The sequence below is a fragment of the Hemiscyllium ocellatum genome, chromosome 4, assembly GCF_020745735.1.
Source record: "Hemiscyllium ocellatum isolate sHemOce1 chromosome 4, sHemOce1.pat.X.cur, whole genome shotgun sequence".
Lineage (NCBI taxonomy): Eukaryota > Metazoa > Chordata > Chondrichthyes > Orectolobiformes > Hemiscylliidae > Hemiscyllium > Hemiscyllium ocellatum.
Genome location: NC_083404.1, coordinates 33,999,623 through 34,027,372, shown reverse-complemented (window position 1 = coordinate 34,027,372; position 27,750 = coordinate 33,999,623). Strand labels below are relative to the sequence as shown.

Below are 27,750 nucleotides of genomic sequence, written 5' to 3'. Positions count from 1 at the left end.
ATTTCAGCTATGTTCTGCATTTCTGAAGGATCTGGGTTCCAATGTCCCAGTTCCTTTTAGAAATGTGGAGTTGAGTGTTAACGTGAAAAGAATATGCCAAGTGGCAGTCTGACTTTGAGACTCAATGGACTCCATTTCGCGGAGTAATACTATTTACACTTTCTCTTTTGAAAGCTTCTGCATTTCTTGCAGTTTATTATTGGTTTCCTGAAAATCGTTTTCTGACTGTGATGTTTGTTCACTTGTTGTCTGAACTTAGTTAGCACTATCATTCTTTTCTATTGGAGCATGTGCTGTTGAAGTTTTAAATCGAGGTTTGGGGCCTCCCTCTGCTTACAGTTTATTAATCATCTACTATTTTTCAGCATGCCACCCGATGCCCTGCTCTGCTTTCAGTCAGCTACGGTGCTGTCATTCTAATGTTTCATTTTGGAATGATGTAGATCTGTATCCTTTTTTTTTCTCCACCTGAACTTTCTAAATGAACTTTTCCTGTTTCTGTCAAAACTCTACATGCCTCTCAATGCTGGCCTTGAGAATGTCAATGTCTGACTGTAGTCCAAATAATTTGGCTTTGTAGGATGGCTCTCACAGTGCTGGACTTTACCACTCTTTAGACTCTAATTCTGGCAGTCATTTTCTTACGCAGTGCACACTTTAAAAAGCACTATCTTCAACCTTCCTTAAAACCTCTTTAATCTTATAGTTTACTGAGATCAGGTGCGGCTCATCATAACAATTCAACCGAAGATTGCAGGACCATCTGTTTCCGTGACACACAACGTGCAGTTAGTGTCATTTGCTTTGTATGTTCCTGATTTGAGTCATTCTAGCTGTCAAATGTGCTGAGCGTTTCTAGTCTGTCCTACTGTAATTCATGCTTTCAGCATCTACAGTATTTTATTCTCATTTTGAAAATGAGTACCTCAGTTTGAGGACATGAGCAGTGTAGATTAGATTTGGAGATGCTGGTGTTAGACTGGGGTGTACAAAGTTAAAAATCATAGAACACCAGGTTATAGTCCAACAGGTTTATTTGGAAGCACTAGCTTTCGGCGCGCTGCTCCTTCAGGTGGTTGTGGAGTATTAGATCATAAGACACAGAATTTATAGCAAAAGGTTACAATGTGATGCACCTGAAATTATGTTTTGAAAAAGACTGGATTGTTTGTTAAATCTCTCATCTTTCTGAATGAATTGGAGGAGCCGGTGTTGAACTGGAGTGTACACAGTGAATACAAAGTAAGTTTAAAAATCACATAACACCAGGTTATAGCCCAACAAAGTGTTATCTGAGAATGTAACTTTAAAAAAGTTCTGGGATTTGCATATGAAAGAACTGAACCCAACATGGTCATTCCAGGTTTTTTCAATATATAATTTCAGTTACATCACATTGTAAGCATTTGATATAAATTCTGTGTCTTACGATCTTATACTCCACAACAACTTCCCGACTCAGGTGACTGACTGTGTGGAGTTTGCACGTTCTCCCCGTGTCTGCGTGGGTTTCCTCCGGGTGCTCCGGTTTCCTCCCACAGTCCAAAGATGTGCGGGTCAGGTGAATTGGCCATGCTAAATTGCCCATAGTGTTAGGTAAGGGATAAATGTAGGGGTATGGGTGGGTTGCGCTTCGGCGGGTCGGTGTGGACTCGTTGGGCCGAAGGGCCTGTTTCCGCACTGTAAGTAATCTAATCTAAAAAAACCACTTGAAGAAGGAGCAGCACTCCAAAAGCTAGTGCTTCCAAACAAACCTGTTGGATTATAACCTGGCGTTGTGATTTTTAACTTTGTACACCCCAGTCCAATACCGGCATCTCCAAACCAGTACAAAGTAAGGTTTCAATCTCTGATTTATTGTAATTTGTTCAGGACCCAAAAGGGGACTGTCAGACTAATCTTAGGCTGTTGTGAGCTTGAAAAAGAATGTTTGCCTACATGTGAACATTGACTCTCCTCCTTAATATATCAGCCCTCAGTCAATGAGCCAAATACGTTTTGTGTTTGAGGATTTCCAAGGCACGAGAGCAAGGAAAATTTATTTCTTGAAATAACCTCACTGTAGGCAGGAGATAATGAAGTCGCACAAAGGCAGTTCCACAGCAATAAGCAGCATTGGAGAATGTTCATGATGTGGACATGCTGGTGTTGGTCTGGGGTGGACAAAGTCATAAGTCACACAACACTGAATCATAATCCAACAGAGTTATTTAAAATCTCAAGTTTTCAGAGTGTAGCCTCTTTGTGAGGTGAAGCGAGAGAGATACAGATACAGAATTTAGAGGCAGAAAGATCAAAAGATCGTACAAATGGTATCAGTTGAGTGTTGAATAATAAGTCTCTGCAGGTGATCGTAAGTCGCGAATATGGTGCTGGAAAAGCACAGCAGGTCAAGCAGCATCTGAGGAACAGGAGAATCGACGTTTCAGGCAAAAGCACGATGAAGCCTCCTCAATTGCTGCCTGACCTGCTGTGCTTTTCCAGTACCACGCTCTCAACTCTGATCTCCAGCATCTGCAGTCCTCACTTTCTTCTCGGTGATCATAAATGTCAGATGGTGTGAGTAAAATGTCAACAGCTGAGTAGAAAGTGAAGGCAAGAAAGTGTATAAGGTAGGGAAAGAGTTAAGTTTTAGGTTTTGTGAAACAAAGGTTCAGTTAGCATGACTTGGCTCAGATAAAACTTCCAGTAAACAATGAAATGTTGGAGGCAAGGGTAGTGGTTTAACAAGTGAAAAAGCATTCATAATGTAAAGCCCTTTAACAAGTTGAAGAATTCAGTATGTAAAGTCAATTAACAAGGTGAAAAGCATTCATTATATGAGGCCAGTTGTTCCTTGTATAACACCAGATGGTTTAATCTTGACTATTGACATTCGCTGATTGTAACCGTCACTCAATCAATATGAATGTTGCCTTATCTGGATGCTGCTCTCGAATATAATAATATATTATTATTCATTTAAGACTATATAATTCATTTAAGAAACTGCTGTTCAAGAGAGGACAGTGAACTCATGTCTCTGTGCACATGGGCAATTGTTTTCTCTCCCTCCGGGGCCCAGAATAAAGGTGGAGGTGGTAAGGACATACTGTGTCTCTGAGCGTTTTGCTTCGACTGATATGGGGATAGGGAAACGGGTCGACAAAGGGATGACCTCTAATCTGATTAAATGAGGCAGGGAGATTATTATTACCAAAAATTTAAAGTCAGGTGGTGCTAGAGATAAACCAAGTGACTGGAATAACATTATAGGTATGAGAGTTTCATGCAGAGGGTCTAACCAAAGTAATGAGTAATCCAAAGCTGTATATTAAGGTAGCGAGAGCATCAGCTTATGATGGTGTTAAGATAGGACAGTAAGGAAAATTTTACAGATATAGAACAGTGTGGTGAGCTCACATGTAGAGTGACATGAACCCAAGAACATGATACAGGCCATCTTCATGGGTATGGAACTTAGCTATCAGTTTTCTGCTTGGTGATTCTAAGTTGTTATACATCTCGAGGGCTGCCCTGGAGGACGCTTACCCGAAAATTGGAGGCTGAATGTCCTTGCTGGCTGAAGTGTTCCCTGACTGGGAGGGAATACAGGGGAACCTCAATTGTCCGAAGGACACTGACAGGAGTATTTTGTTCGGTTAATCGAATTCCAGGTAATCAAATACCAGATAACATTGTTTAGCCGAACATCAGGACATGTGATCTTGCCAGATATCCGATATTTGGATAATTAAATGCTGGATAATCAAGGTTCCTCTATACTATTGTCTGGTGATTGTTGCACAATGTCCATTCGTCAGTTGTCATAGTGTCTGGATAGTCTCGCCAATATATTCAGGCATCCTTTTCTGCAATGTATGAGACAGGCAACATTGGCTGAGTCACATGAGTATCCACCATGTACATGGTGGATGATGTTGCCAAGTGTGATGATAGTATCTATGTCGATATCTGACATGCCCTGCAACGGTTGCCATGCCTGCGTTACATGATGTTGTGGTTGATGTTGCCGTGAAGGCTCAGTAGTTTGCTGCGAGCAATGGTCTGTGTTAAGATTTGGCAGTTGTTTGAGGCAGAGAGATGATCTTGGCAATGTGCTCGTCATCATCAATGATGTGTTGAAGGTTGCGAAGAACATGGCATAGTCTCTCCACTCCAGGGAAGTACTGGACGACAAAGGGTACTCTATTGGTCTTATTCTGTGTCTGTCTTCTGAAGAAGTCATTGTTATTTTTCGTTGTGGCATGTCGGAATGCCGACCAATGAGTGGAGTATTGTATCCCAGTCTTATGAGAGCGTCTTTCAAAATCTTTTGGTATCTGTTGCGTTCTTCCTCATCTGAGCAGATCCTGTGTATACACAGGGCTTGTCCAGAGGGGATGGCTTCTTTAATCTGTTTAGGTTGGAAGAAAGAAAAGTGCAGCATTATGAGATTATCTGTGGGCTTGCGATGGAGTAAGGTACTGAGGTGTCCTTCCTTAATGGAGTTACATGTGTCCAAGAATGAAACTGATTCTGAAGAGTAGTCCATGGTATGTCTGGTGGGATGAAACTTGTTGATTTCACTATGTCGTTGTTTCATTGATTCTTCGCCATGAGTCCAAAGGAAGAGAATGGTGTTGATGTATCTGGTATACAGCATTGGTCAGAGGTCCTGCACAACATAGAAGTCTTGCTCTCGCTTGTGCATGAAAATGTTGGCATGTTGGGGTGCAAATTTGCTCTCCATGGCTGTTCCATGTGGATGGATGAAGAACTGGTTGTTGAAGGTGAAGATATTGGACTCTAGGATGACAGGAAATTGGCAGTTGTTGATATTGAGTTTGCAATGATGCTGTCATCGAGAGGATGCTGGTGTAGAGTGCTGAAATATCCGTTGTGGTGAGGAATGTTCCTGGTTCTGGTCTGTTGGTGCTGAGTTTCTATAAGAAACCATAACATTGGTTTGACTGGCTTCACTGTTGTTACCTGGCTAGGGTTTGGTGAGAGAGACACAAAGCTAGGGTGCAGTAAGTACTCAGTTGGCGATACAACATGGAAGAGAAGAAATCTTTCTGAAATGCAGTGATGTAGCTTCGTGAAAATGGGGAAAATCAGTGTTTTCAAAAGCAGCTATGTTTCCAAGCAAAAACAGAAGTTACTGGAAAAACTCAACAAATGTGGCAGCATCTGTGGAAAGAAATCAGAATTAACGTTTTGGATTGAGTGATTCTTCTTCAGAACTGATTTATAAAAGTCATAAAGATGTACAACACAGAAACAGACCATTCTGTCCAAATCGTCCGTGCCAACCAGATATCCTAAATTAATCTAGTCCCATTTGCCAGCACTTGACCCATATCCCTCTAAACTCTGCCTATTCATGTACCCATCCAGATGCTTTTTAAATGTTGTTATTGTACTAGCCTCCACCACTTCACCTGGCAGCTCATTCCATGCACAAAAAAATGCTCCTTAGGTCCCTTTTAAATCTTCCCCCCCTCAGCCTAAATCAATGCCCTCTAGTTCTGGACTCCAGTCCAGGGAAAATACCTTATCTATTTACCTTATCCATGCCCCTCATGATTTTATAAACCTCTATAATGTCACCTCTCGGCCTACGACGCTCCAGGGAAAACAGTCCCTGCCTATTCAGCCTTCCCCTGTTGCACAAACCCTCCAACCCTGGCAACATCCCTGTAAGTCATTTCTGAACCCTTTTAAGTTTCACAACATCCTTCCGATAGGAGGGACACCAGAGTTGCGCACACAATTCCAAAAGTGGCCCAACCACTGTCCTGCACAGCTGCAACATGACCTCCCAATTCCTTATTCAATGGTCTGACCAATAAAGGAAAGCATACTAAACACTACCTTCACTATCCTATTGACCTTTGACTCAACCTTCAAGGAACTATGAACCTGCTCTCCAAGGTCTCTTTATTCAGCAACACTCCCCAGGAACTTAACATTAAGTATACAAGTCCTGGCCTGATTTGCCTTTCCAAAATGCAGCACCTCACATTTACCTAAATTATATTCCATCCTCCATTCCTCAGCCCATTGCCCCAGCTGATCAAGATCCCATTGTACACTGAGGTAACTTTCTTCAACTGATACCTCATATGTTCACATCCAAATCTTTTATATAAGTGACAAAAAAACAGTGGACGCAGCACCAATCCTTGTGACACACCGATCCTTGTGACACAGGACTGGTCACAGGTCTCCAGTCTGAAAAGACTGATGGAGGGCTTGTGCCCGAAACGTCGAATTTCCTGTTCCTTGGATGCTGCCTGACCTGCTGCGCTTTAACCAGCAACACATTTTCAGCTCCAGTCTGAAAAGCAAACCTCTACTACAACCCTCTGTCTTCTATCTTTGAGCCAGTTCTGTATCTGAATGGCCAGTGTGGGTAACTCCCCACCTCTACACCACCACCACCACCACCACTCTATCTTCTGCATACAAATTGATATTTTCCTAGCTATCATCAGTTCTGAGGAAAGGTCACTTGATCCAAAACGTTAACACTGTTTCTCTCCACAAATGCTGCCAGATATGCTGAGCTTTTCCAGCAATTTCTGTTTTCGTTCTTGATCTACTGCATCTGCAATTCATTCGGTTTGACTATGTTTCCAAGCAATTTCAAGTGATCACAAAGGTGGAAAACAAAAATTTTTTTTTAGCATAAAATCCAAAAATCTAACATTACTGCCATTTGTTTTAGAATAACTATTAAAATTCAAAGTAAACAGTTCCCTTAGATTTTCCAAATGAATATTAAGATGTTCTCTCTCAATAATGAGAAGGAAACACCTTACAAGAGGTGTTGCTCGACAAAGACCAACACATCTGAGTTTCTTGCTATTAGATTTCCATGTTCATACTGAGTATCGTTAAATCGTACCTTGTAAATGTGGGTATTACCTCTCTGCATAGATTCATTCCCTACCTGTATGAGGTTGCAATATTTAGCATTATTTTATTTAATTTTTGAAAAAAGCCCCTGATAAAAGTACAAACTTTTATCTGTTCAAATTGTTTATAACATCTTAGAGTGAGAATGCTGTGATTTTATTCATAAAAGCCCCTTTTTTAAACAAAGATCACTTGGTAACTTTTTTTTTCCCTCATTCAGTACAATGCAGGTGTACTGTGCGAGCTCAGTGGTTAGCATTGCTGCCTCACAGTGCTGGAGACCTAGGTTTGATTCCACTCTCAGGTGGCTGAATGGAGGCTGCATGCTCTCATTGTGTCTGCATGGGATTCGTCTGGATGCTCTGGTTTTTCCAACAGTCCAAAGATGTGCAGGTTAGGTGGAATGGCCATGGGAAATTGTCCTATAGTGTCCAGTGATGTACAGGCTAGGTGCAGTAGCCATGGGAAATGCAGGGTTGTGGGGATGGCGTAGGTCTGGTTGTGGTACGTCTGGTTGTGATTGTCTTCAGAGGGTTGGTGTCAATTCGATGAGCCGAATGACCTGCTTCCACACTGTAGGAATTCTATGATTTCAGTCAGTATCACACAACATTTGTTATTTATAGGAGATACCTGTAGGTTTCTTGTCTCATGTCTTGTGTCTTAAGAATTTCTTTTAATGAAAGAAAGCTACTTCACATAGGTGCTAGTCTGAACAATTGACTGCTTAATGAACTATATGTGTTATCCTCTTTTTGTTTTCTAGACCTGTTTAACCTTAAGGTGAATTCCCAGTTTTTAAAATGTGTACATTCCAGCTGAGACACTGGGATGAGAGGAGCTTTGTTATTACATGTACAAACTGAATAATTATCTTTTCAGCGTAATGTTTTAAACATATCTGAATTTAACCACTTATCTGTATTTTCCCAGTTATACCTATACTGCATTTCTTTATGTGCTAGCCCTACTCTGTGCCATCTACATTCCTGGATGGAATAGAAGGTAAAATGCTAGAAACATAAAGCAAGTCATACAAGTGGTTTATTGAGGTGTGCCTGCACTCTAATTCCTGTGACTTTTAAGCCTGCAATTACACTCAAAGCAGTACTGTTAGTGCTCCAGTTGTTGTGTACACACAGCGTAACATAGAATAGAAAGAACTGAGTTCCCTTGGAGAGGTGCCACATTCCACCTAACTGTCATTGCAGACTAGGCAGCAATGCTGAACAAATTTAATTTCCAGGTAAACTCTTTAATGCAAAGTTGTTCACAAATAGATGTTCTTCAGGAAGCAGTCTCGCTATGCTTTCAGGTGCCTTGGTGTTTTCCTCCTCAAAGCTCAATGCCTCTTCGGATCTTCCTTGAAACCTGCATTTTTCACCAAGCCTTTTCTCACTTTGTAATTTTTCCTTATGTGGCTTGGTGTCAAATATAATTCTATAACACGCCTGTGAAGCTGCTTCAGTCTTTGTGTTAGGCTGAAAATGTGAGAGAAATGCAAGTAACATGATGAGATGAATAAAATTTCTATCCTCAATTGAGTGGAAGTACTTTTTAGTTGGGGCGTATTTCCCTAAAAATGTCTGGGAGAGGGAAGAATTTTGTGCTATTTGTAAAATGATTATGTGATGAAGACACTGAAAACAACAAATGCTAGATATCTGCTCCAATTGTTTTTATATACCAATACGTTGAGCAGTTTTATTGGTGTTTTTGTGACTGGTGTCTGGAGCAGGAAATAGAAAGTGAAACTGGTTTCTGAATTTGTGAGGATTTGTTTGTCCAGATTAAATGCAGTAGTTTCAAGAAATCAGCTGCCTCGGAGTGGTGTTAATTATTTGTATTTTGGAATTGAAAGTTGCACGTGTAGTTTGTTGGTGTCAGACTGTTTTTTCAGTTTTGTTTTCCTAGCAGTGACGTGGCTGCAGGAGTTTTGATGAAACCTAGCTGAGGAGCTCACAGGAAACGAGAGAGAGAGAGAGAGAGAGAGAGATGGTGGTGGAGGAGAGGTACAAAGAAAGAGAAGAGGCAAAGAGACAAAGAGAGAGAGAAGGAGAGACAGAGAGAAAGAGACAGGAAGGGAGACATTGAGAAAGAGAGAGCCAGAGACACAGAAAGAGAGAGAGAGAGAGAGAGAGACAGATAGAAACAGTACTATACTATATAGAAAGGCCAGGAGGCATTCAGCAGCCCCTAGTGTTCTCATTATTAGTTGTCGGAGAGCTCAATATTTTGTAAAGTGCTGGTCCAGTTGAAAAGGAACAGTCATTCCCCTTGAAGCAATCCCTGCCTATTGTAACATGTATTGTTCTGGTGAGTTGCTGGTTTCCTGTGATTTTTCTTCTTTGTTTTGTTTTCTTGGGGCCATATTTTCAAATCTATGCACTCAGTCTCAACATTGGGAACTTGCTGAGAGGGTTTGGTGAAGTTAATTGCCCTCCCTAATGGGGGACTGTTTGGAAATTCAGAGCTTGTACTGTTTCGTATTCCCCTTATTTGAATCCTGGGTCATTAAAAGTTATGTTGTTGCTGACCTTAGTTTTCAAACATCTTTGGTTGTTAATATGGAAAGATATCAGCATTATTTGATTAGGGATTTGTCCACCAGTGCTAAATACAACACTTCAAATTCTTCAGATTCGGGAAAGTCAAACTGGGTAAATCAACAAACAAGAACAGAAGCTAAAAAGACCAGAACCCTTGGGAACACTGATGGCGTTTGATTTTAAGGTAAGTAATTTTCATATTTTTTACTGTGTAAATATTTGTCTGGCATTTCTCTTAAAAACATTTGCAGGTTGTCATATTTGACCTAATGTTTGGAGACAGGGCAATGTAAAGAGGAGGGAGAAGACATGCATGCCAATTGATCTTTGCTAATGCAGGGTTTGTTTTGAGGGCTTTTGAATGCAAATTTAGTAATGTGAGAAAAATTAGGAAGTTGTGACTGCAATGCTAGGCTGTTTTTATGTAAATTTGCCTGAGAATTAAAGGAGAGGAAGACTGAATAAACTTTTGAATTCTATATTTTTGGTATCCTAAGAGATAGGTTAGTAGTGGAAACTGGGAGACAGTTTAATTTGAACCTAGAGAATAGCCTCCGAAGGAGAAAGGTTTGATTTATTGTTCTCACATGTACCCTGACTATATTGAACAGTTCTGTATTGCATGCAGTACAGGCAGATTATAACATAGAAGGACCTACAGATCATCGGGTGATTGAACAGTGCGAGGAATACAAAGTTACAGCTGGGAGAAAGTTGTACAAAAATGCAAGATCAGCATTAGATTTAATATTTGAGTGGTCTATTTAGCAGTCGAATAACAGCAGGGACAGACCTGTTCTTGAATTTGTTGGGAGAAAGTGAGGACTGCAGATGCTGGAGATCAGAGTTGAAAAGTGTGGTGCTGGTAAAGCACAGCCGGTCAGGCTCCTGATGAAGAGTTCATACTCGAAACATCGACACTCCTGCTCCTCGGATGCTGCCTGACTGGCTTCGCTTTTCCAGCACCACACTTTTCGACTTTAAACTTGTTGGTACATCTGTTTAAGCTCTTGTATCTTCTGCCTGATGGAAGAGGTTGCAAAAGGTTATAACTGGGGTGGGAGGGGTCTTTGATCACATTGGCTGATTTTCCACAGCAATGAGAAGTGTAGGTAGAAGTCAGTGATTGGGAGGTTCGCTTGGTGATCATCTGGGCTGGATTTACAACTCTCTGTAGTTTCTTAGAGACCGGGGCAGAGCAGTTGCTGTACCAAGCTGTAATGCACTCAGATAGAATGCTTTCTGTGGTGCATCTGTAAAATGAGGATGAGGGTCCTTATGGATATGCTCAATTTCTTTCGCCTCCTGAGGAAGAAGAGGTGTTGTGCTGCCTTAGCTGTCACATCTGTGTGCGAGGTCCAGTTTGGTTATCGTCACTCCCAGGAACTTGATGCTCTCGACTTTCTCCACCTCAGCTCCATTGATATAGATTGGGGCGTGTCCTCTTTGCTTCTTAAAGTCAATGATCAGCTCTTCAGTTTTGCTGACATTGAGGGAGAGATTATTATCTTTACACTATGTCACCAATCGTTCCATCTTCTTCCTTATTGTGCCTGGTTATTGTTTGGTATCCAGCTAACAGCTGTGGTGACGTCAGCGAACCTGTAGATGCTGTTTGAATGAAATTTGGCCACACAGTCATGAATGTACAGGGGGTACCACAGGGCTGAGTACACATCCTTGCAGGATGCCGATGTTGAGCATTTTTGTGGAGAAGGTGCTCCACGACACAGGCTGCACGAACAGGCAGAATGGTGTATTTGAAGAAACTTTGCATTTGTTATCTCTTCTTGAGCCAGTGGGGTGAGGTTGGATAACTGATAAGTAATTTCATTATAGCGGTCTTTAAGTTTTTTGCTTTTTATTTCATTCTGAAATCTCAATGGAGGTTCTGCAGATCAGTTCTTTGTACTAAGTTTTTAGCAATTGATAAGTTAAAAATTCAACTAAGAGCTTAAAGTTTGGTAAATAAACTTCTTTCTAAAAGGTCACCAAGATCAGATTGTACGTGTTTAATTTAGCAACCTTCACCCCTTACTCTCTCTGGACTTGTCATTATTAGAGTCATAGAGACCCTTCCATCCAACCCACCCATGCCAACCAGATATCCCAACCAATCTAGTCCCACCTGCCAGCACCTGGCCCATATCCCTCCAAATCCTTCCTATTCATATACCCATCCAAATGCCTCTTTAATGTTGCAATTGTACCAGCCTCCACCACTTCGTCTGGCAGCTCATTCCATACAGGTATCACCCTTTGCGTGAAAAAGTTGCCCCGTAGGTCTCTTTTATATTTTTCTCCTCTCACCCTAAACCTATGCCATCTGCTTCTGGACTCCCTCACCCTTTGTCTATTTATCCTATCCATGCCCCTCATAATTTTGTATACCTCTATAAGGTCACCTCTCAGCCTCCGACGCTCCTGGGAAAACAGCCTCTCCCTATAGCTCAAATCCTCCAACCTTGGCAACATCCTTGTAAATCTTTTCTGAACCCTTTCAAGTTTCACAACATCTTTCTAATAGAAAGGAGACCAGAATTGCACACAATTCTGTAAACATTGTCAGTAAACTTTTCTGCTTAACTAAATAGAACTTATTTTTAGCTTCAGCCTGACAAAAGTACCATCTTCAGTGGATAGAATCTTTATAAGTTGGTATATAAGCAATGGAGACTATCACTGGGATCATGAGAGGTTGAATCGGATGAGTAAATCAAAATAGTTTATCAAATAATAGACAAAGCTGTTATTACCTCAAAGGATCAAATGGTTGCTCTCTTGTTAGAGAGAAACAATTGGTGGTAAGTTTAACCTGAGGATCACAAAGCTTCAGAGAAGAGAGGTGAGGTTGAGAAAGCAGATCTTCGTAGTAACCTTAGCCAGTGCAGGAATTGAACCCATGCTATTGGTGTCACTCTGTGTCACACCAGCTGTCCAGCCAACTGAGCTAATGGATTCTTTCCTTCTCTCTTTCCTTCCCCCCCCCCCCCAATCACAGGGCTGGTCACTAATTTATGAATTTCTTTTGATTCATGTTGATTACTTGTTTTTTAACAAAGTAATCAGATGTTTGTATTCCTGATGAGAATACAGGTAGTTTGTTTCAAAATATATCATTCTTTGTGGAAATTCTGTTAAAGATTCACTTATCCTTTTTTGAGGCGAGTTATCAAGCATGAGCTATACTAACTGTGCGTGAGACAAATTTTTGGTTTTGATTTCCCATTTGTTGTCTGTGTCACAGCATTTACTAGACAATGTGCACAATACAACTCTCTCTCTCTTGTTTGCTCTCCTAATTTTTTCTTAATTCATTTGTGGGACTTGGGTGTCACTGGCTGGCCAACATTGATAGCCCATCCCTATTTGCCCTTGAGAACATGGTGGTGAGTTGCCTTCTTGAATCGCTGCAGTCCACTTGCTGTGGGTTGACGCACAATGCCGGTAGGGAGGGAGTTCCAGGATCTTGACCCAACGACTGTGAAGGATTGGCGGTATATTTCCACATCAGGATGGTGAGTGGCTTGGAGGGAAACTTGCAGGTAGTGGTGTTTCCAAGTACTTGCTACCCTTGCCCTTCTGAATGGAAGTAGTCCTGGATTTGGAAGGTGCTATCTAAGGATCTTTGATGAATTTCTGCAGTACATCTTGTAAATAATGTACACAGCTGCTGCTGAGTGCTGGTGGTAGAGGGATTGAATGTGGTGCCAATTGTCCTAAGCTGTTCTTATTCTTTAACAGAAAATCATTTTCCTATAAGAAATCATACAATTAAAGTGGGTTGCATTCCTAATCTGTAATTTTTACAATTAAACCTGTACTGCTTTCAACCTCTAACTGGCCTAAAAATTCTCTTTCTATATACTGTTTTATTCCACTCCCTTCCTGCTCCTCACTGCATCCATATCCTAACTGCCTCACTCCATCCTGCTAACTGCCCCTCTCTGTGCTTCCATCATCCAATTCTGCTACTCGCTGTCTTACTTGCTCCCTCCTGCACCTTGCCCTACTCCAGATCCTTGGCTACATCCATTTGTCACACGTAGTCCAGAGCAAAGCAACCAGGGATGGGAAGATAGATGGCATCTGGTAAAGAGTGAGCAGGATGTAGTGAGGGGACTCGGAGGAGGAAGTGACCAGCAGGAGGGTTGGAAGAGGGAAGCAGTGAAGGTTTGGAGAGGTGTGATGAACAGGGAGGAGTAGCAAATGAGTTGGAAGAAGGAGTTTAAGAAAGTGAGAGGTAATGAGTGGGAAGGAACAAGGAGTCAGGGGAGAGTGGAACAAGGCATTCGAGGAGGGGCCAGAGAGCAAGAGAGAGCAATCGGGTAACGAGCAGGAGGCTGGGAGTGGTTAATGACAAAGTGGGAGAGACCAAGGAGTGGGAAGAAAGAAATGAAGGACTAATGAGTAGGAGAGTTCCAGGAGTTCAGGAGGGGTGGCATGCAGAGCTGGAGTTGTTTAAATAAGTAGACTGAATTAGCACAATTACAATGCAGTCCTGGCATATGCATCACAACCATTATGAAATAAAAATGATGATAGCACTGTTTGTGCAAGTTATATTATTTACAAACTGTGCTAAAGCAAACGTGCCATTGGAATGTGCTTTAAATGGGGAATACTTGTACTGCCGCTGGAGTCTCAGTGAAATGTGAAGCAAATTACAACGTGACAGTTCACATTATAAATGTCAACATAGGAACTTAAAAAAAAAGTTGACCAGAAATGCATACCAATGCATGATTTTTGTCATAGCATATCAGTGATCACTTAAATTTCAAAAACATCCTGCCATTTTGTTTGCCTGCTCTTTGCCCATGTTTGAAGGGAAGTTGTGTAATTTTATGGTGTTCGACTATTTCTCTCATATTTCCTGTCTATAGGTCCTAAATAATAAATGGACATAATATTCTGTAGTAACAAAATTTCTTTTTGGAAGTTACATTGAGTAAGTATAAACATATTGTAAATTATCATGATTAAGGGGACACCAGTATTCTAGCGGGGCAACACTGTGGCTCAATGATTAGCACTGCTGCCTCACAGCACCAGGGTCCTGGGTTCGATTCCCGCCTGTCTGTGCGAAGTTTGCACATTCTCCCAGTGTCTGCGTGGGTTTCCTCCGGGTGCTCCGGTTTCCTCCCACAATCCAAAGATGTGCAGATCAGGAGAATTGGCCATGCTAAATTGCCCACAGTGTTAGGTGTGTTCGTCAGGGATAAATATAGGGTAGGGGAATGGATTTGGGTGGGCGAAGGGCCTGTTTCCACACTGTAGAGAACCTAATCTAATCTAACATTTGTTTGTCTCAGGATCATATTAAGGAAAGAGGGAGTCATTATTCAAAAAGCAATTCTTAAAACCAGTTACAACTCTGGTCTTCATTATCGTGTCCTTGACTTATCACATTATATGGAATGTTCTGCAGCTGATGTTGTTTAGACTGTACTCTGTAGTGTATTGGCACAATTATAAGGTTTTATAAGATTACTGAACAGGCAGTCCCTAGTTATGAACTGGTTCCATTCATGAGTCTGTTTGCAAGTCCATTTGTACACTAGTCGGAACACAATGCAGGAGAAATAAAATAAGCTAGACAAACAGCACCTCAGTTTAAGTTTGGGAGCCCAACAGCCTTCAGGACTTGATATTGAATTCAACAATTTTAAAGCTTGAGCACCTTTCCCCATGCTTTCCCTCACCCCCTCACACCTGGTCTTGATTTTACATGGTCTGCTACCACACATTGTCAGCCACTAATTGTCCCCATTAGCAGCTATTCATTTCTTCAGGCTAACCTTTAACTACTCCTTTGTCCAATTGTTTTTCTCTCTCTTTTTGGGCTCTATCTCCACTTGTTGTTTACTCTTTTCCCCACCCCATCTTCTGTATTTTTAAAAAAATCTTTTCCCTCGCTGCCACCCATTCTGAAGAAGGGCTATTGGACCCAAAACATTAACTCCGATTTCTCAGCGCAAATGATGCCAGACATGCTGGGATTTTCCAGCAATTTCCGTTTGTGTCCGATTTTCAGCATTCACAGTCCTTTTGATATTTGTCTGAGTGCCCATAAAATGTTCCAGCCATGCAAAACCTTGTCCTTAATGTATTCGGTTGATTGTATGGGTCTCCTAAGCCAACCCAAACCGACACCACTGTGCTTCTCCAAGTTAAAATGTAGGAATCCTCGGGCTTGGAACTTTAGCATAAAGAAAATTTTAGAGTCAAATGGGAAAGAAACAGGCCGTTCGGCCCACTCTGTCTATGCAACCAAGAAACACCAAACTACACTAATCCCATTTATGTGCATTTGGTCCATAATCTACTGCGCCCTGGCATTTTAGGTGCTCATTTGAATACTTAAATATTGCAATGGTATCTGCCTCCCACCATCCTCTCAAGCAGGTTCCATATTTTTACCGTCCTATGAGATTTTAATAAAAGGTTTTCTCAGATCACCTCTAAACTGCTTGTTTCTCATCTTAAACATACGTTTGCCATGTGGAAAAGATTCTCATAATTTCCTCTTTTCATGCCTCTCATAATTTTGTATACCTCAATCAGTTACCCTCCTTAACCTCCTCTGCTCGAAGGGAAAACAAACCCAGCCTATCCAATCTTTCCTCATAGCTGAGACTTGTCGTACCATCCTGGTGAATCTCCCGTGCACCCTCTTCAATTGCAATCAAGCCTCTTCCAGTAGAACGGCGCAGCATTCCACCTGTGGCTTAACAAATGTTTTATAAAGTTGTAACAAGACTTCCTTATTTATATATACTACACCCCAATTAATGAAGGCAAACATCCCATAATAAGTATCCTTCTTCACCAAAATAAAACAAAACTGTGGATGCTAGCGATCTGAAACAAAAACAGAAATTACTGGCGAAAAAAATCTGGCAGGATCTGTGGGAAGAAAGCAGAATTAATGTTTCAAGTCCAGTGACTCTTTGTCAGAACATAATGTTAGGTAGGATCGAGATGTAGTTACTTCTTAGGACATTGGGGGGCACTGTGAACCTATAGTTTAAAATGATGACCAAAGTAATTTTAATTCTGGGCTTGTTGCCATGACAACTAACAAAGCTGATGTTCAAATGAAAGAACATCAGCAAGGTCAATTTTGCCTGCTAAACTAAGTGATTAGATTAAGGTAAACTATGTGATAATAAGACTAGGAAAAATGTCTCGATCATAGTAATTCTTTGTGTCTATGATATAGAATGTCTCAAATATATGTAAAGCCTTTGTAAAAATGTTTCCAGAATATATAGAACCTTTGTTTGCAAATTATACCATTTTGAAGAAGGCTTTTGTTTGTGAAAGATCACGTTGCATGAATTGAGATTAGAAAATAGTATAACTAACGGAGCTTATCGATAGATTTTCAGAACTTGTACATTTTCTCCAGCGAACCATTCGATCTTTCGTGCTTCGCTGTAACAGCTAAGTATCTGCAGCTAAATAAATGTACCTCCAATTATATCAAATAATAGGGTAAGTGTGGTCTCTCCTTAAAAGAACACGCTTGGACGTTATTTCGTCCCAACAATAACAATCCTAAAACCCAAATCTTTAGGTTACTTCCTTTAAAATTTAAAATAATGCATCAGTACTTCATACTTTTTATAAGTAAGGAAAGTAACCAAACTCTTCTCTTGATGTCTGGCAGTCTTGACTCAAAGATAGTGCTTTTGCCGTTAAGTGCGTAGGCTGAGAACTCAAACATCAACTTTGAAACCTGAGAAAGGTATTTCATACTTGATGAAATTCTGTTGTCTGAGCAAAATCTGATCTCTCCATGACCATTCAAAGACACCTTGCACCTGGTTCCGGTTAAACATTTTACCCACCAACTGACACCACTAAAAGATTAACTGGTCATTTGCCTCTGTGGAATCTAACTGCATGCAAATTGACTGCTATGTTTACCCATGTAACATAATGGCTAGCCTTCAAAAGAAACTCATTGTGAAGTGGTTTTGCATTTTCTGAGGAGACAAGGTGGCTTTGCAAGTTGCAGTTCATTCTCTCTCTCTCTCGCTCTCTCTCTCTCTCTCTCGCTCTCTCTCTCTCCTCTTTCTCTCTCTCACACGTTGTGGCTCGCATTACCAGTGGTTATTCACAGTGAATTTCACTGAACAATTCATCTCCATTCAAAAAAGATTAAAGGTTTAAAGAAAATACAACAGCTTGTATTTATATCGGACCTTCAACTGTATCCACCAGCTCTCCCAGACAACTAACTTTTGAGAGGGAGGGAAGTGAGGACTGCAAATGCTGGAGATCAGAGTAAAATATGGTGCTGAGTAGAATATGCAGGTCAGGCACATCTGAGGAGCAGGAGAATCGATGTTTCGGGCATACGCCCTTCATCGGGAATGAGAGTTTTTGAGAGTTCTGTCAGTTGTATTTTCAGCTGTGTGATACATATTCAGGAACCCAGCAGAACCACTACATGCCTTGAGTATTGAGTGTGCAAGACCTTTATTTTAGTAGTCAAGGAGGTTGATATGTCACAGTTGTAAGTTTTAAATATATTTATTTTCTGTTAGAGCATGGAGCAGTATAACATGATTGCACATCAATTGAAAACAATTGGGAATGAAGCATTTAAACAACGGCGTTATCGTATTGCAGTCCAGAAATATGATGAAGCTTTGAGCATTCTACGTGGTTTGCAGCCGACTAGAAGGTAAACGATCAATTTCAGTTTGTAACTATTCCAAATGTTGTCTGCAGTTTAGCTATTCCCAAGAGTATTTCCTTGAATGTTTTACAGGAGTATGGAGGAGAGCCTATATAAAATGGGTTCCAGTATTGTGATTTCTATATTGGAGTTAGTCCCTGTTTAGGTGTGAAATAGGAGTTGGAACATGCATTTAAGATCATAAGACATAGGAGCAGAAGTAGGCCATTCAGCCCATCGAGTCTGCTGTGCTATTCAATTATATCATGGTTGATCTGATAATTCTGAACTAATTTTTCTTGCTTTTTCCCATAAGCCTTGATTCCCTTAGGAAAAAAAAATCTATCTTAAATATTCTTAATGACCCAGCCTCCAAAGTCCTCTGAAACAAATAATTCACTGCCCTCTGATAGAAGGAATTAGTTGTCTCAGTCTTAAATGGGAATTCCCACATTCTGAGATTATACTCTCTAGTTCTGGACACTCCCATGAGAGGAAACAACCTCTGCATCTGCCCTGTCAAGTCCCCGAAGAATCTTGTATGCTTCAACAAAGTTGCCTCATTCTTCTAAATTCCAATGACTATATGCCCACTCTATTCAACCTTTCTTCATAGCAGTTCTTCCAAACTCAGTATTAGCCTAGTGAACCTTTTCTGAATTATCTCCTGCGCTTGTGTATCTTGGCTGAGATAAGGGTCGCAATTCCGTTCATAGTATTCCAGCTGAGGCCTAACTAATGTCTTCTATAGATTTAGTAAAATCCCCTTAGTTTTATTTTCTTTCACTTTTGAAATAAAGGTCAACAACCCATTTGCCTTCACTATAATCCACTAAATTTGGGTGCTAGCTTTTTGTGATTCATGCAAAAGGATTCCCAAATCCATTTTAAATAATATTCAGCTCTTCTTCCTGCTAAAAGGCATAACTTCTCACTTTCCCAGTTTTGTATTCCATCTGCCAATTCTTTCCCACTCGCATAATCTGTCTATATCCCTCTACAGGTTTTTTTTTTGCTTTATCCTAACTACTTGCCTTCCTATCTAAATTTTGTGTTCACTGCAAACCTGGCTATAGTACATTCATTCCTCTCATCCAAGTCATTAGTATATATTGTTTAAAGAAAACAATTATGGCCCCAGCACTGATTCCTGGAGCACTCCACAAGTTATTGATTTTCGTCCTGAAAATGACCCCCTTATTCCAACTCATTATCTGCTATTTGTTGCCAATTCTCTAACCATGCCAATGTACTATCTCCAAAATCATGGGTCCTTATCTTATTAAGTAGTGTAACTTCTGGTATCTTATCAAAACATTCTGGAAATCTAAATATATTATATCCACTGCTTTCCCTAAGCAATCCTGCTTGTTATTCCCTCAAATAATTCTAGTAAATTTGTCAGGCATGATTTATTCTACATGAATCTATGCTAACCTTGGTTGATCATATGTATTTCTAAATGCTCTACTGTCATATGCTTTCTAATAGACTCTAACATTTTCCCAATAACAGACATTAAGCTAACTACCCTATAGTTACCTGTGTTTTTTCCTCCTCCCCTTTTTAAGTAAAGGTGTTGGTTTGACAGTTTTCCAATCCTCTGGGACTCTCACAGATTCTAAGGATTCCTGGAAGATTATGACCAATGCATCCACTATGTCTGTTGTTACTTCCTTTAATATCCTAGGATGCAGCCCATTGAGTAAAGGAGATGTATCAGTCTTTAGCCCCATTAGCTTTCCCAGTATTTTTTCTTTATTGATTGTTATTGTATTTATTTCCTCTTTTCCCTTTTTTGACCCCCTCTTTTTTTTTTGTTTTACTTGGTAATTTTAGAATGCCATTAATGTCTTGTACTGTGACGGAAAGTATTTTTTCAACTCCTCTGCCATTTCCTAGTTCCTCATTATTATTTTGCCAGCCTTATTCTTGCCTCCACTATTTTCTGATCTCACCACTTTTGGGTGTGTCCTGTTCACCTTTTCCTCCTCCATTGTCTCAGAATTTGATCTTTATGGTGCACTACTGTAGGAACACAAATATTCCAGAAAGATGGAGAGGTTGATATGGTAATAGGTTTATACGCTTCAAGAATGTGTTGTTCAAGAATTTGAACGTGAACCTTTGGGTGAAATTTGATATAACCCCATTAAAATGAAGCTTATCTTAGTCATGTGAAAATTTGTGTAGATTCTGAGAAACACTGCTCTGAAAAGATTAGATAATCACATAACAGTTCCTGCTGTAGCACATGACAGATGCTGTTCTTTAACTAAGACAAACAATTGACCAAAGAACAATGTTGCATTTTAATTACAAATTCCCACGGTGTATATTTATTTAAATGTGCTTGCTTTTGTCTCCCATTTCCTTATTTCTCTTTTTATACGGTACAGTAAACTTTTTATTAACTGGCATCTGATGGCATTAGCCATAAAAACGCTGATGGCATTCCCAAATTACCAAGTAATCAAGGGGCAAAAGGAGGAGGGGATATAAATGCAACAGCTATCACTGGAGAAAAGGTACAAGGAAAATGAATGGGACGAGAACATACTAGTTGATCAAATATTCTAGTTGATTAAGCGGTCCACATAATCAATGTAAAAACACACACTAAGTAATAGAAACATAATCCAAGGGGCATATGCATCACTTATATTTTATTTACAGCATAAATCACTTTAAAAAATACTTAAATGAAACTTGCCAACAGAGAATCTTCTCACTTGCACCCTCAACTGACTACACAGATATCACGGAGATCTCAATAATACTGTAAACTTCTGGTATTTCATGTATATAATTTTTGCTGGTTTATAGAGAGTGTCAGTTCATTAGGTGCCGGTTAAAATAAAGTTTGCTATACTTACAATTAGTAAATACATTTACCTTTTTAATATGTTAGAAGTTTAACACTTTTTGACTCCAGAATCATGCTTTGCATTCTCTTACTTCTGATAGAATCTTGTGCCAACTGTTTCCATGATAAATTCCTATGTCTTCAAAACTTGTTGTATTGTAATTACACCCTCCCATTGATTGGGTGCTTTAACAACTGTTCCGCACCATGCAGAAAATCTCCAAAGTTTCAGTAGTTCCTGCTTCCCAAAAATGGCCTAACGTTTCTCATTTAACATTTATCTTTTAAAATCGATATGTTCTTTTAAAATAAGAATGAAAAAAACTGACTTAGAAGGAGATCCAAATTAGGTCTTTACATCCAGATTTGGTGTTTCCCTTGTTTCAGCTGAGCTATGAACTCATTCTTGGGTTAACTATTGTATAAACTATGATAAATACAGCAGTCTAGTTATGACTTTTTCTGTTATCAGAAATCCTGTTGAGGCTCTGTGAATGAAATCTCTTCATGCAGCAGCAATAATTACTCAATCGTGATCAGATGATTAGGCTTGTTCAACTCCTGTCTGTGTTCTGTTTTAAGTTTGTTTTCGTATAACTGGCACACTATCCATACAGTAAATGGCAACAACCTTGTAGCATACAAACATTGGAACTATTTTTTTAAACTTTCAATTAACTAGTAGAATGAGGATTTTATGATTTGGAGATGCTGGTGTTGGACTGGGGTATACCAAGTTAAAAATCACACAACAGTAGGTTATAGTCCAACAGGTTTAACTGGAAGCACACTAGCTTTCGGAGCGCCGCTCCGTGTATCAGAATTGTAGAACTGTCCTTTTGTCTGAGCAGTAAAAAATGACTCTGTCCCTCTCTGCCTATGCTATATTCTTAAGACCCATAGTATATTCCCATCCATCACTTCATATCTTCCAGTTCATCTAATGGATGACTTGTGCATCACCTTCTGTTTCCACCCTCAGTCTAGTGTTGCCATCGCTGATGAACGTACTCCTGGAGATTTGAGCACATCGCATTCGCTCATGTGATGCTTAACCAATTACTGTCGATCATATGATATTTAGCCACTGTTTACAAACATTATTGCATATACTTTGAATGTGGCAATGTCCCCAAGCCCCAAATGAAATATTTGACTTTCTTTTCTGTAGTGAGCTGAACAGCATTGTTTATAACTGGCAGGGAAGAAAAGGAAATTTTAAAAATAATTTATTGTTTAAATAAAAACATCTTTAGCAATTAGTAAGAAACAAAGTAAATTCCACTGATCTAATAAGAGGATCATTAATGTAATTCTCATTAAATCTTTGTATCTCCACTCTTATTTTCTTCCTTTTCCAGTCTCTCCATCACCACCTGCGACTCTTCTGATGTTTTATGTCACTTTTAACAGTTTCTTGGCTATAAGTATGTCTTATTTCTCTAAATCTTGGTCCTCTCGGAAGACAGTGTGAGGGCTTTTTACCTCTTCCATGAATCAATATCCATCCACCACTACCCCCTCCACATGTTCTCACGTTGAATAACTTCCTCCAAATTGACCTAAGAACATAAGAAGTAGGAGCAGGAGTAGGCCATTTGGCAGTTGGAGCCAGATATGACTTCCTCCCTTGCACACTCCCTCACCTCTTTGTCTGATGCACTGATGAGTATGTCAATGCCATTTGCCACTTTCCTTGAACTGCAAAATTATGTAAATTTTGATTTCAGTTTCCAACCTTCCCTCAACTTCACATGATCCTTCATTGATTTCCCTGTCTTGTAAAATGCTACCCACCTATGTACGCAGCAAGCTCACAGATTCCCACAGCTACCTCCTCACTTCCTCCAAGGACTTTTTTTTTCTCACAGAATATAGTTTTGTGGCTCAGAGGAGGCCATTTAAACCATCACATTTGCACCAACTCTTCAAATGCATATTCACTCCATATGCAATTAAGAAATGGTTGGAGGCACTGGATTAAACAAAGGCTATGACCTCTGAGAACATTGCCACTGAAGACTGAATAGTACTGCTCCAGAATTTTCCATTCCCCTAGCCAAGTGCTTCCAGCATAGTTACAGCACCAGCAAAATTGCCCTGGTGTGCCCTGTTTACAAAAGATAAGTCAAACTGGTCAATGACTGCCCCATCAGTCTTCATTTGATCATCAATAAAGTGATGGAAGGTGTCATCAATGCTAACAGCAGTAACCTTCTGTGTAACATCCAGTTTAGGTTCCATCAGGGCAACTCAGCTCCTGACCTCATTTCAGTCTTGGTTCAATGTGGAGAAAAGAGCTAAATTCCAGAGATGAGGTAAGAGTGTCTGCCCTTAACATCAAGGTCGTGTTTGCTGAGTGTGGCATCATGGAGCCCAAGCAAAACCTGAAACCGTGGGTATTCAGGTTAAATTCGCTCCTGGTTGAAGTCATACCTGCCATATGGGAAGATGTTTGCAGTTGTTGGAGGCCGGTCGTCTGAGTTCCAGGACATCCCTGCAGGAGTTTTTCAGGGTAATATCCTCTGCCCAATCACATTCAGCTGTTTCATTAATGACTTGCCCTCCATCATAAAGTCATACGTAGGGACGTTTGCCAATGCTTATGCAATGTTCAGCACTATTCACAATTCATCAGATACTGAAACAATTGTTAAGAAGTGGTGGTAAACTCTTCTGCTAATGAAACCAAACACACAGAAAAGCTCACCTCGCCTCAATGTGTTAAAGGATGAGTGACAGAGAACTACCCAAATTCCACTATTTAACAAAAAATGATCAATTTTATTTTTTTTAACACTAAACAACAACTATTTACAACTCTTAGCCTCCTTTCTCCTAGAGATTTGTCATCTACCCTCAAATCTTTAACAATATACTGGTCCAATAAAGCTCCTATTAATTTTACAGCAAATCAATTTTCAAAATTAGACAGCAGCTGCCATCTTCAGTGGTGATCTTTCTGTTTGTTGATCTCCCTGGGTCATCTTCGGTCTTCTGCTGCAAAGATGTTTCATGTGAAAAAGGTACCTTTTTAGAGAGAGGGTTTTCAAGCAGTTTGTCTGACAATGGCAGGTGGTGCTTTTTCTCTGGCTAACTGTCCAAAATGCCTGCTTTTTATACCCCAAAACATTGGATCCTCTCATTGGTTCGATGTTGTCAAAACAGTAAAATTCAAATTTGGTTGAGTTTCAGTATCTTGTGGCAAAATTTAAACTGATTGAACTGCTGTGAAAACAAACTTAATGAGGTATCTAGGTTACTGGCAAAATGTTAGATCTTTCAATTGTCCAATACACTTTGTGCCTGCTAGGTGCTTGCCACCTTTCACTCTCTCAAAGTACACTCCTTCATAACACAATCCATGCTCAAATGTAACAAGTTCTGGACAATATCAAGGCTTGGGCTGATAAAGTCAAATTACATTCATGCCACACAAATGCTAGGCTGTGATCATCTCTAACAAGAGACAATCTAACCATCATCCCTCGATATTCAGTAATGTTACCGTCACTGAATCCCTCACTATCAACATCTTTAAGATTACCATTGACCAGAAACTCAGACTCACCACATAAATACTAGCTAAAAGAATAGGCCAGAGCCTAGCAATAGAGCTGTGAGTAAGTCACCTCCTGACTCCCCAAAGCCTGGCCATCATCTACAAGGCACCATCAGGATGGTGACGGAACACTCTCCACTTGCATGGATGGGTGCAGCTCCAGTTAGGTTTGACTATCCAGTACACGTTTGATTGGCACCACATCCACAAAGATCCATTCCCTCCATCACCCACACTTCTCAATCTTTGTTACTCCTCTTGGTTCTCAAATTTTATTTTTGAGCTGACGCCTGTCCAATTCTTCAAGTTAAATTCTGTCTCTCTTGTCACTGTGAGATCTCTAGATTTTTTGTCCTGCCTTCGCATTTGAGAAAACATTTTGATTACCTGAGCCATCTCTTCTTTGGAAGTAACCCGTTGTTCAGTTACAGTTTGTCTTGCCAATCTCTTGTTCCCGTCATTACAACTGAAGAGATTAAGGGATTTGATAGACATATGTGAAATTATAAAGGAAATAATGCTGTATGTTTGGGAATAGATTGGTTACAATGAAGTGACAGATGTGAGATCTAGAACAGTGCCAGAGCAACAATTTTTACGTATATTTTTGAGGCTGAGGAATGCTGTATTAGAGTGGGAGATTGAAGTGAAAACTCTGTTAATATTTAAGAATTGGTAAGTAAACAGTTTGAAGCGATCAGGAAAAATGGATATAGGACTGGCAACATCTGTGGAGAGAAAGCAAAGTTAGCATTTCAAGTCCAGTAACCCTTCCTGAGGGGTCACTGGACTTGAAACATTAACTCTGTCTTATCTCCATGAATGCCACCAACCTTGCTGAGTTTCTCCAGCAATTTCTGGGTTTTTTTGTTTCAGATTTCCAGCGTACATAGTTCTTTGTTTTATTTTTTGGTAATAGGACCGCTGCTTTTATAGAGAATAAATATCAATACAGTCTAATAAAAAACACAAAGAACTACTAACACAGTTCTGAATAAAAGTCACTGAACCCAAAACATTAACTCTGGTTTCTTTCCATAAAAGTTGCAAGACCTGTTAAGTTTTTCCAGCAATGTCAATTTTTGTTTTTGTTTCAATACAGGCTAATTGCATCCAAATACCTCTTTGCATATTGTAATTTTTACGCATTTGAAAACTAAAGTTCTGGACAAACTTAACAAAATGCCTATGTTTATAGGGAATTGGCTGTGCTGTACTGCAACAGATCAAATGCCCTTTATAACCTGGAATTGTGGAAACTTGCTTTTGATTCTGCACAATATGCTATTGCTGTCGACAATACTTTTATCAAGGTAAATATGTATTTCTTACTATCGCAAAGCATTGATCGTTGTGCATGCATTGAATTATGAGGTGTGTAGGGTGTCTGTGTTATGCACATGTTTGTTAATGTAGGTTGTGTGGTTCTCTGTGTTTCCTAATAACCTGATAATACTGTTAAATGTGTGAAAACATTTTCAGAGTCTTCTTAGAAGTGTAATCAGACAAAAACTGTTAGGAGCTCTGCCACATTCAAGTCATTTGTATTGTGGAGTCATAGAGATGTACAGCACGGAAACAGACTCTTCAGTCCAACTCGTCCATGCTGACCAGATATCCCACTCTAATCTAGTCCCCCCTGCCAGCACCCGGCCCATATCCCTCCAAACCCTTCCTGCTCATATACCCATTTAGATGCCTTTTGAATGTTGCAATTGTACTAGCCTCCACCACTTCCTCCAGCAGGCCATTCCACTCTCACACCACCCTCTGCATGAAATAGCTGCCCCTTAGGTATCTTTTATATCTGATGCTTTAAAAACAGTGCGAATGAAATCAATATTTCTATTTAGCCTACATTCTCAGTGGACTGGATTTGCCTTACATTTTTGTGTTGCTGATATCTCACGTAAATCTTGTTTCTAACATAGGGTTACTACTGGACTGGCAATGCCTTGTTGAAGATGCATGATTATTTTGGAGCACATCAGTATTTCTATGAAGGGCTAAATATCCTGGACACAGATCGGGACCAGTCTCATCATCAAATTGCAGATTTCATAGTGGGAATACTGACATGTGGTGTGTTGAATCTTGTGTAGTATTCTCCAAAGTCTCTATTCATGGATTTAACTGGGGACACACTACTTACTAAATAGCAAATTTTGTAACAAATCATAAATTAATTAAATATGATATATATTTTCTGTTCTATTATTCATATATCATGACTGGGCCTTGGCTAGGGTATTATAGACTCTTCTGGAGGAAATTGTTGAAGGCCTGAGAAAAGATACAGAAGAAGATTCCCAGAATTTTATCAAGGAAGAGGAACTTGAGTTACGAGGAGAAAGTAACCTATTTTGGACAGTTCTCCTCAGAAAGAGAAGTTAATGATGACTTTAAGTAGTTTTCAAGATTTGGAGAAGTTTTGAGTCCATAACTAGAGCTATTGATTCAAAACTATTGACAACTGTACGGGTGGGAAATGTGAACAGGGGATATTAGAGAAGGAGAAAGAGAGAGGAAAGATGAGATTGGAGAGGAAGGGTGGATTTGGTTTTGGAGCTGAGAGAGACAAGTGGGGAGGGAGGTGCTGGAGATCGAAAATCTGCCTATCCCAGCCTTGAATCTATTCAACAATGGTGTTTGCACAATCCTCTGGGGTAGACAATTCCGTGTGTTTGCATTCCTTTGAGAGCCATCATTCCTTTTTATCTCAATACTAACTTAACAGTTCCTTTGTCCTGAGACACTGCCTCTATGTTTTAGATTCACTGACCAGCAGAAATAATGTGTGTGTTGACTCAAATCTTTTTAGTGAGTTGCAGCATTGTTAGGATGAAGGAAAAGACCATCCAGCCCATTGTGTCTTCACAGGCTCACTGAGCATTTTGATTTGGTGCCAATCTCTTGCATTTTTCCCATAATCCTCCACATTGTTTCTGTTTCAATGATCATCTAATGCCCTCTCGTTTGCTTTAGTTGAATCTGCCTCGACCACACTTCCACGCTGTTAGTGTGGGAGTGAGGAGAGGTGACCAAGAGGGAGAGAAACAAGGAGTTTTGATGGAAGAAAAAGTGGGGTAGAAGTGAGCATTGGACAATGTGATGTTTAGGATTATAGTGAAGCACTGGCTGGACAGAAAGGGAAAGACAACAGACCGAGCATTTGGCT

At 40.0% G+C, this 27,750-nt stretch overlaps 1 protein-coding gene across 2 annotated transcripts in view; it reads left to right on the top strand.

The window, feature by feature from the left end:
- The window catches only part of LOC132812112 (TPR and ankyrin repeat-containing protein 1-like), an 82,847-nt gene that overhangs the window by 4,898 nt on the left and 50,199 nt on the right, over positions 1–27,750 (top strand). Inside the window, exons 2-5 of one of the 2 annotated variants that reach the window (XM_060822894.1) lie at positions 9,544–9,636; positions 18,011–18,150; positions 25,771–25,885; positions 26,504–26,654. In XM_060822894.1, the coding sequence (XP_060678877.1) occupies positions 9,619–9,636; positions 18,011–18,150; positions 25,771–25,885; positions 26,504–26,654 (424 nt within the window). In that variant the 5' untranslated portion in view covers positions 9,544–9,618. Of the gene's footprint in view, positions 1–9,543; positions 9,637–18,010; positions 18,151–25,770; positions 25,886–26,503; positions 26,655–27,750 lie in introns of those variants that run through there. The other variant, XM_060822895.1, reaches the window with a different exon arrangement.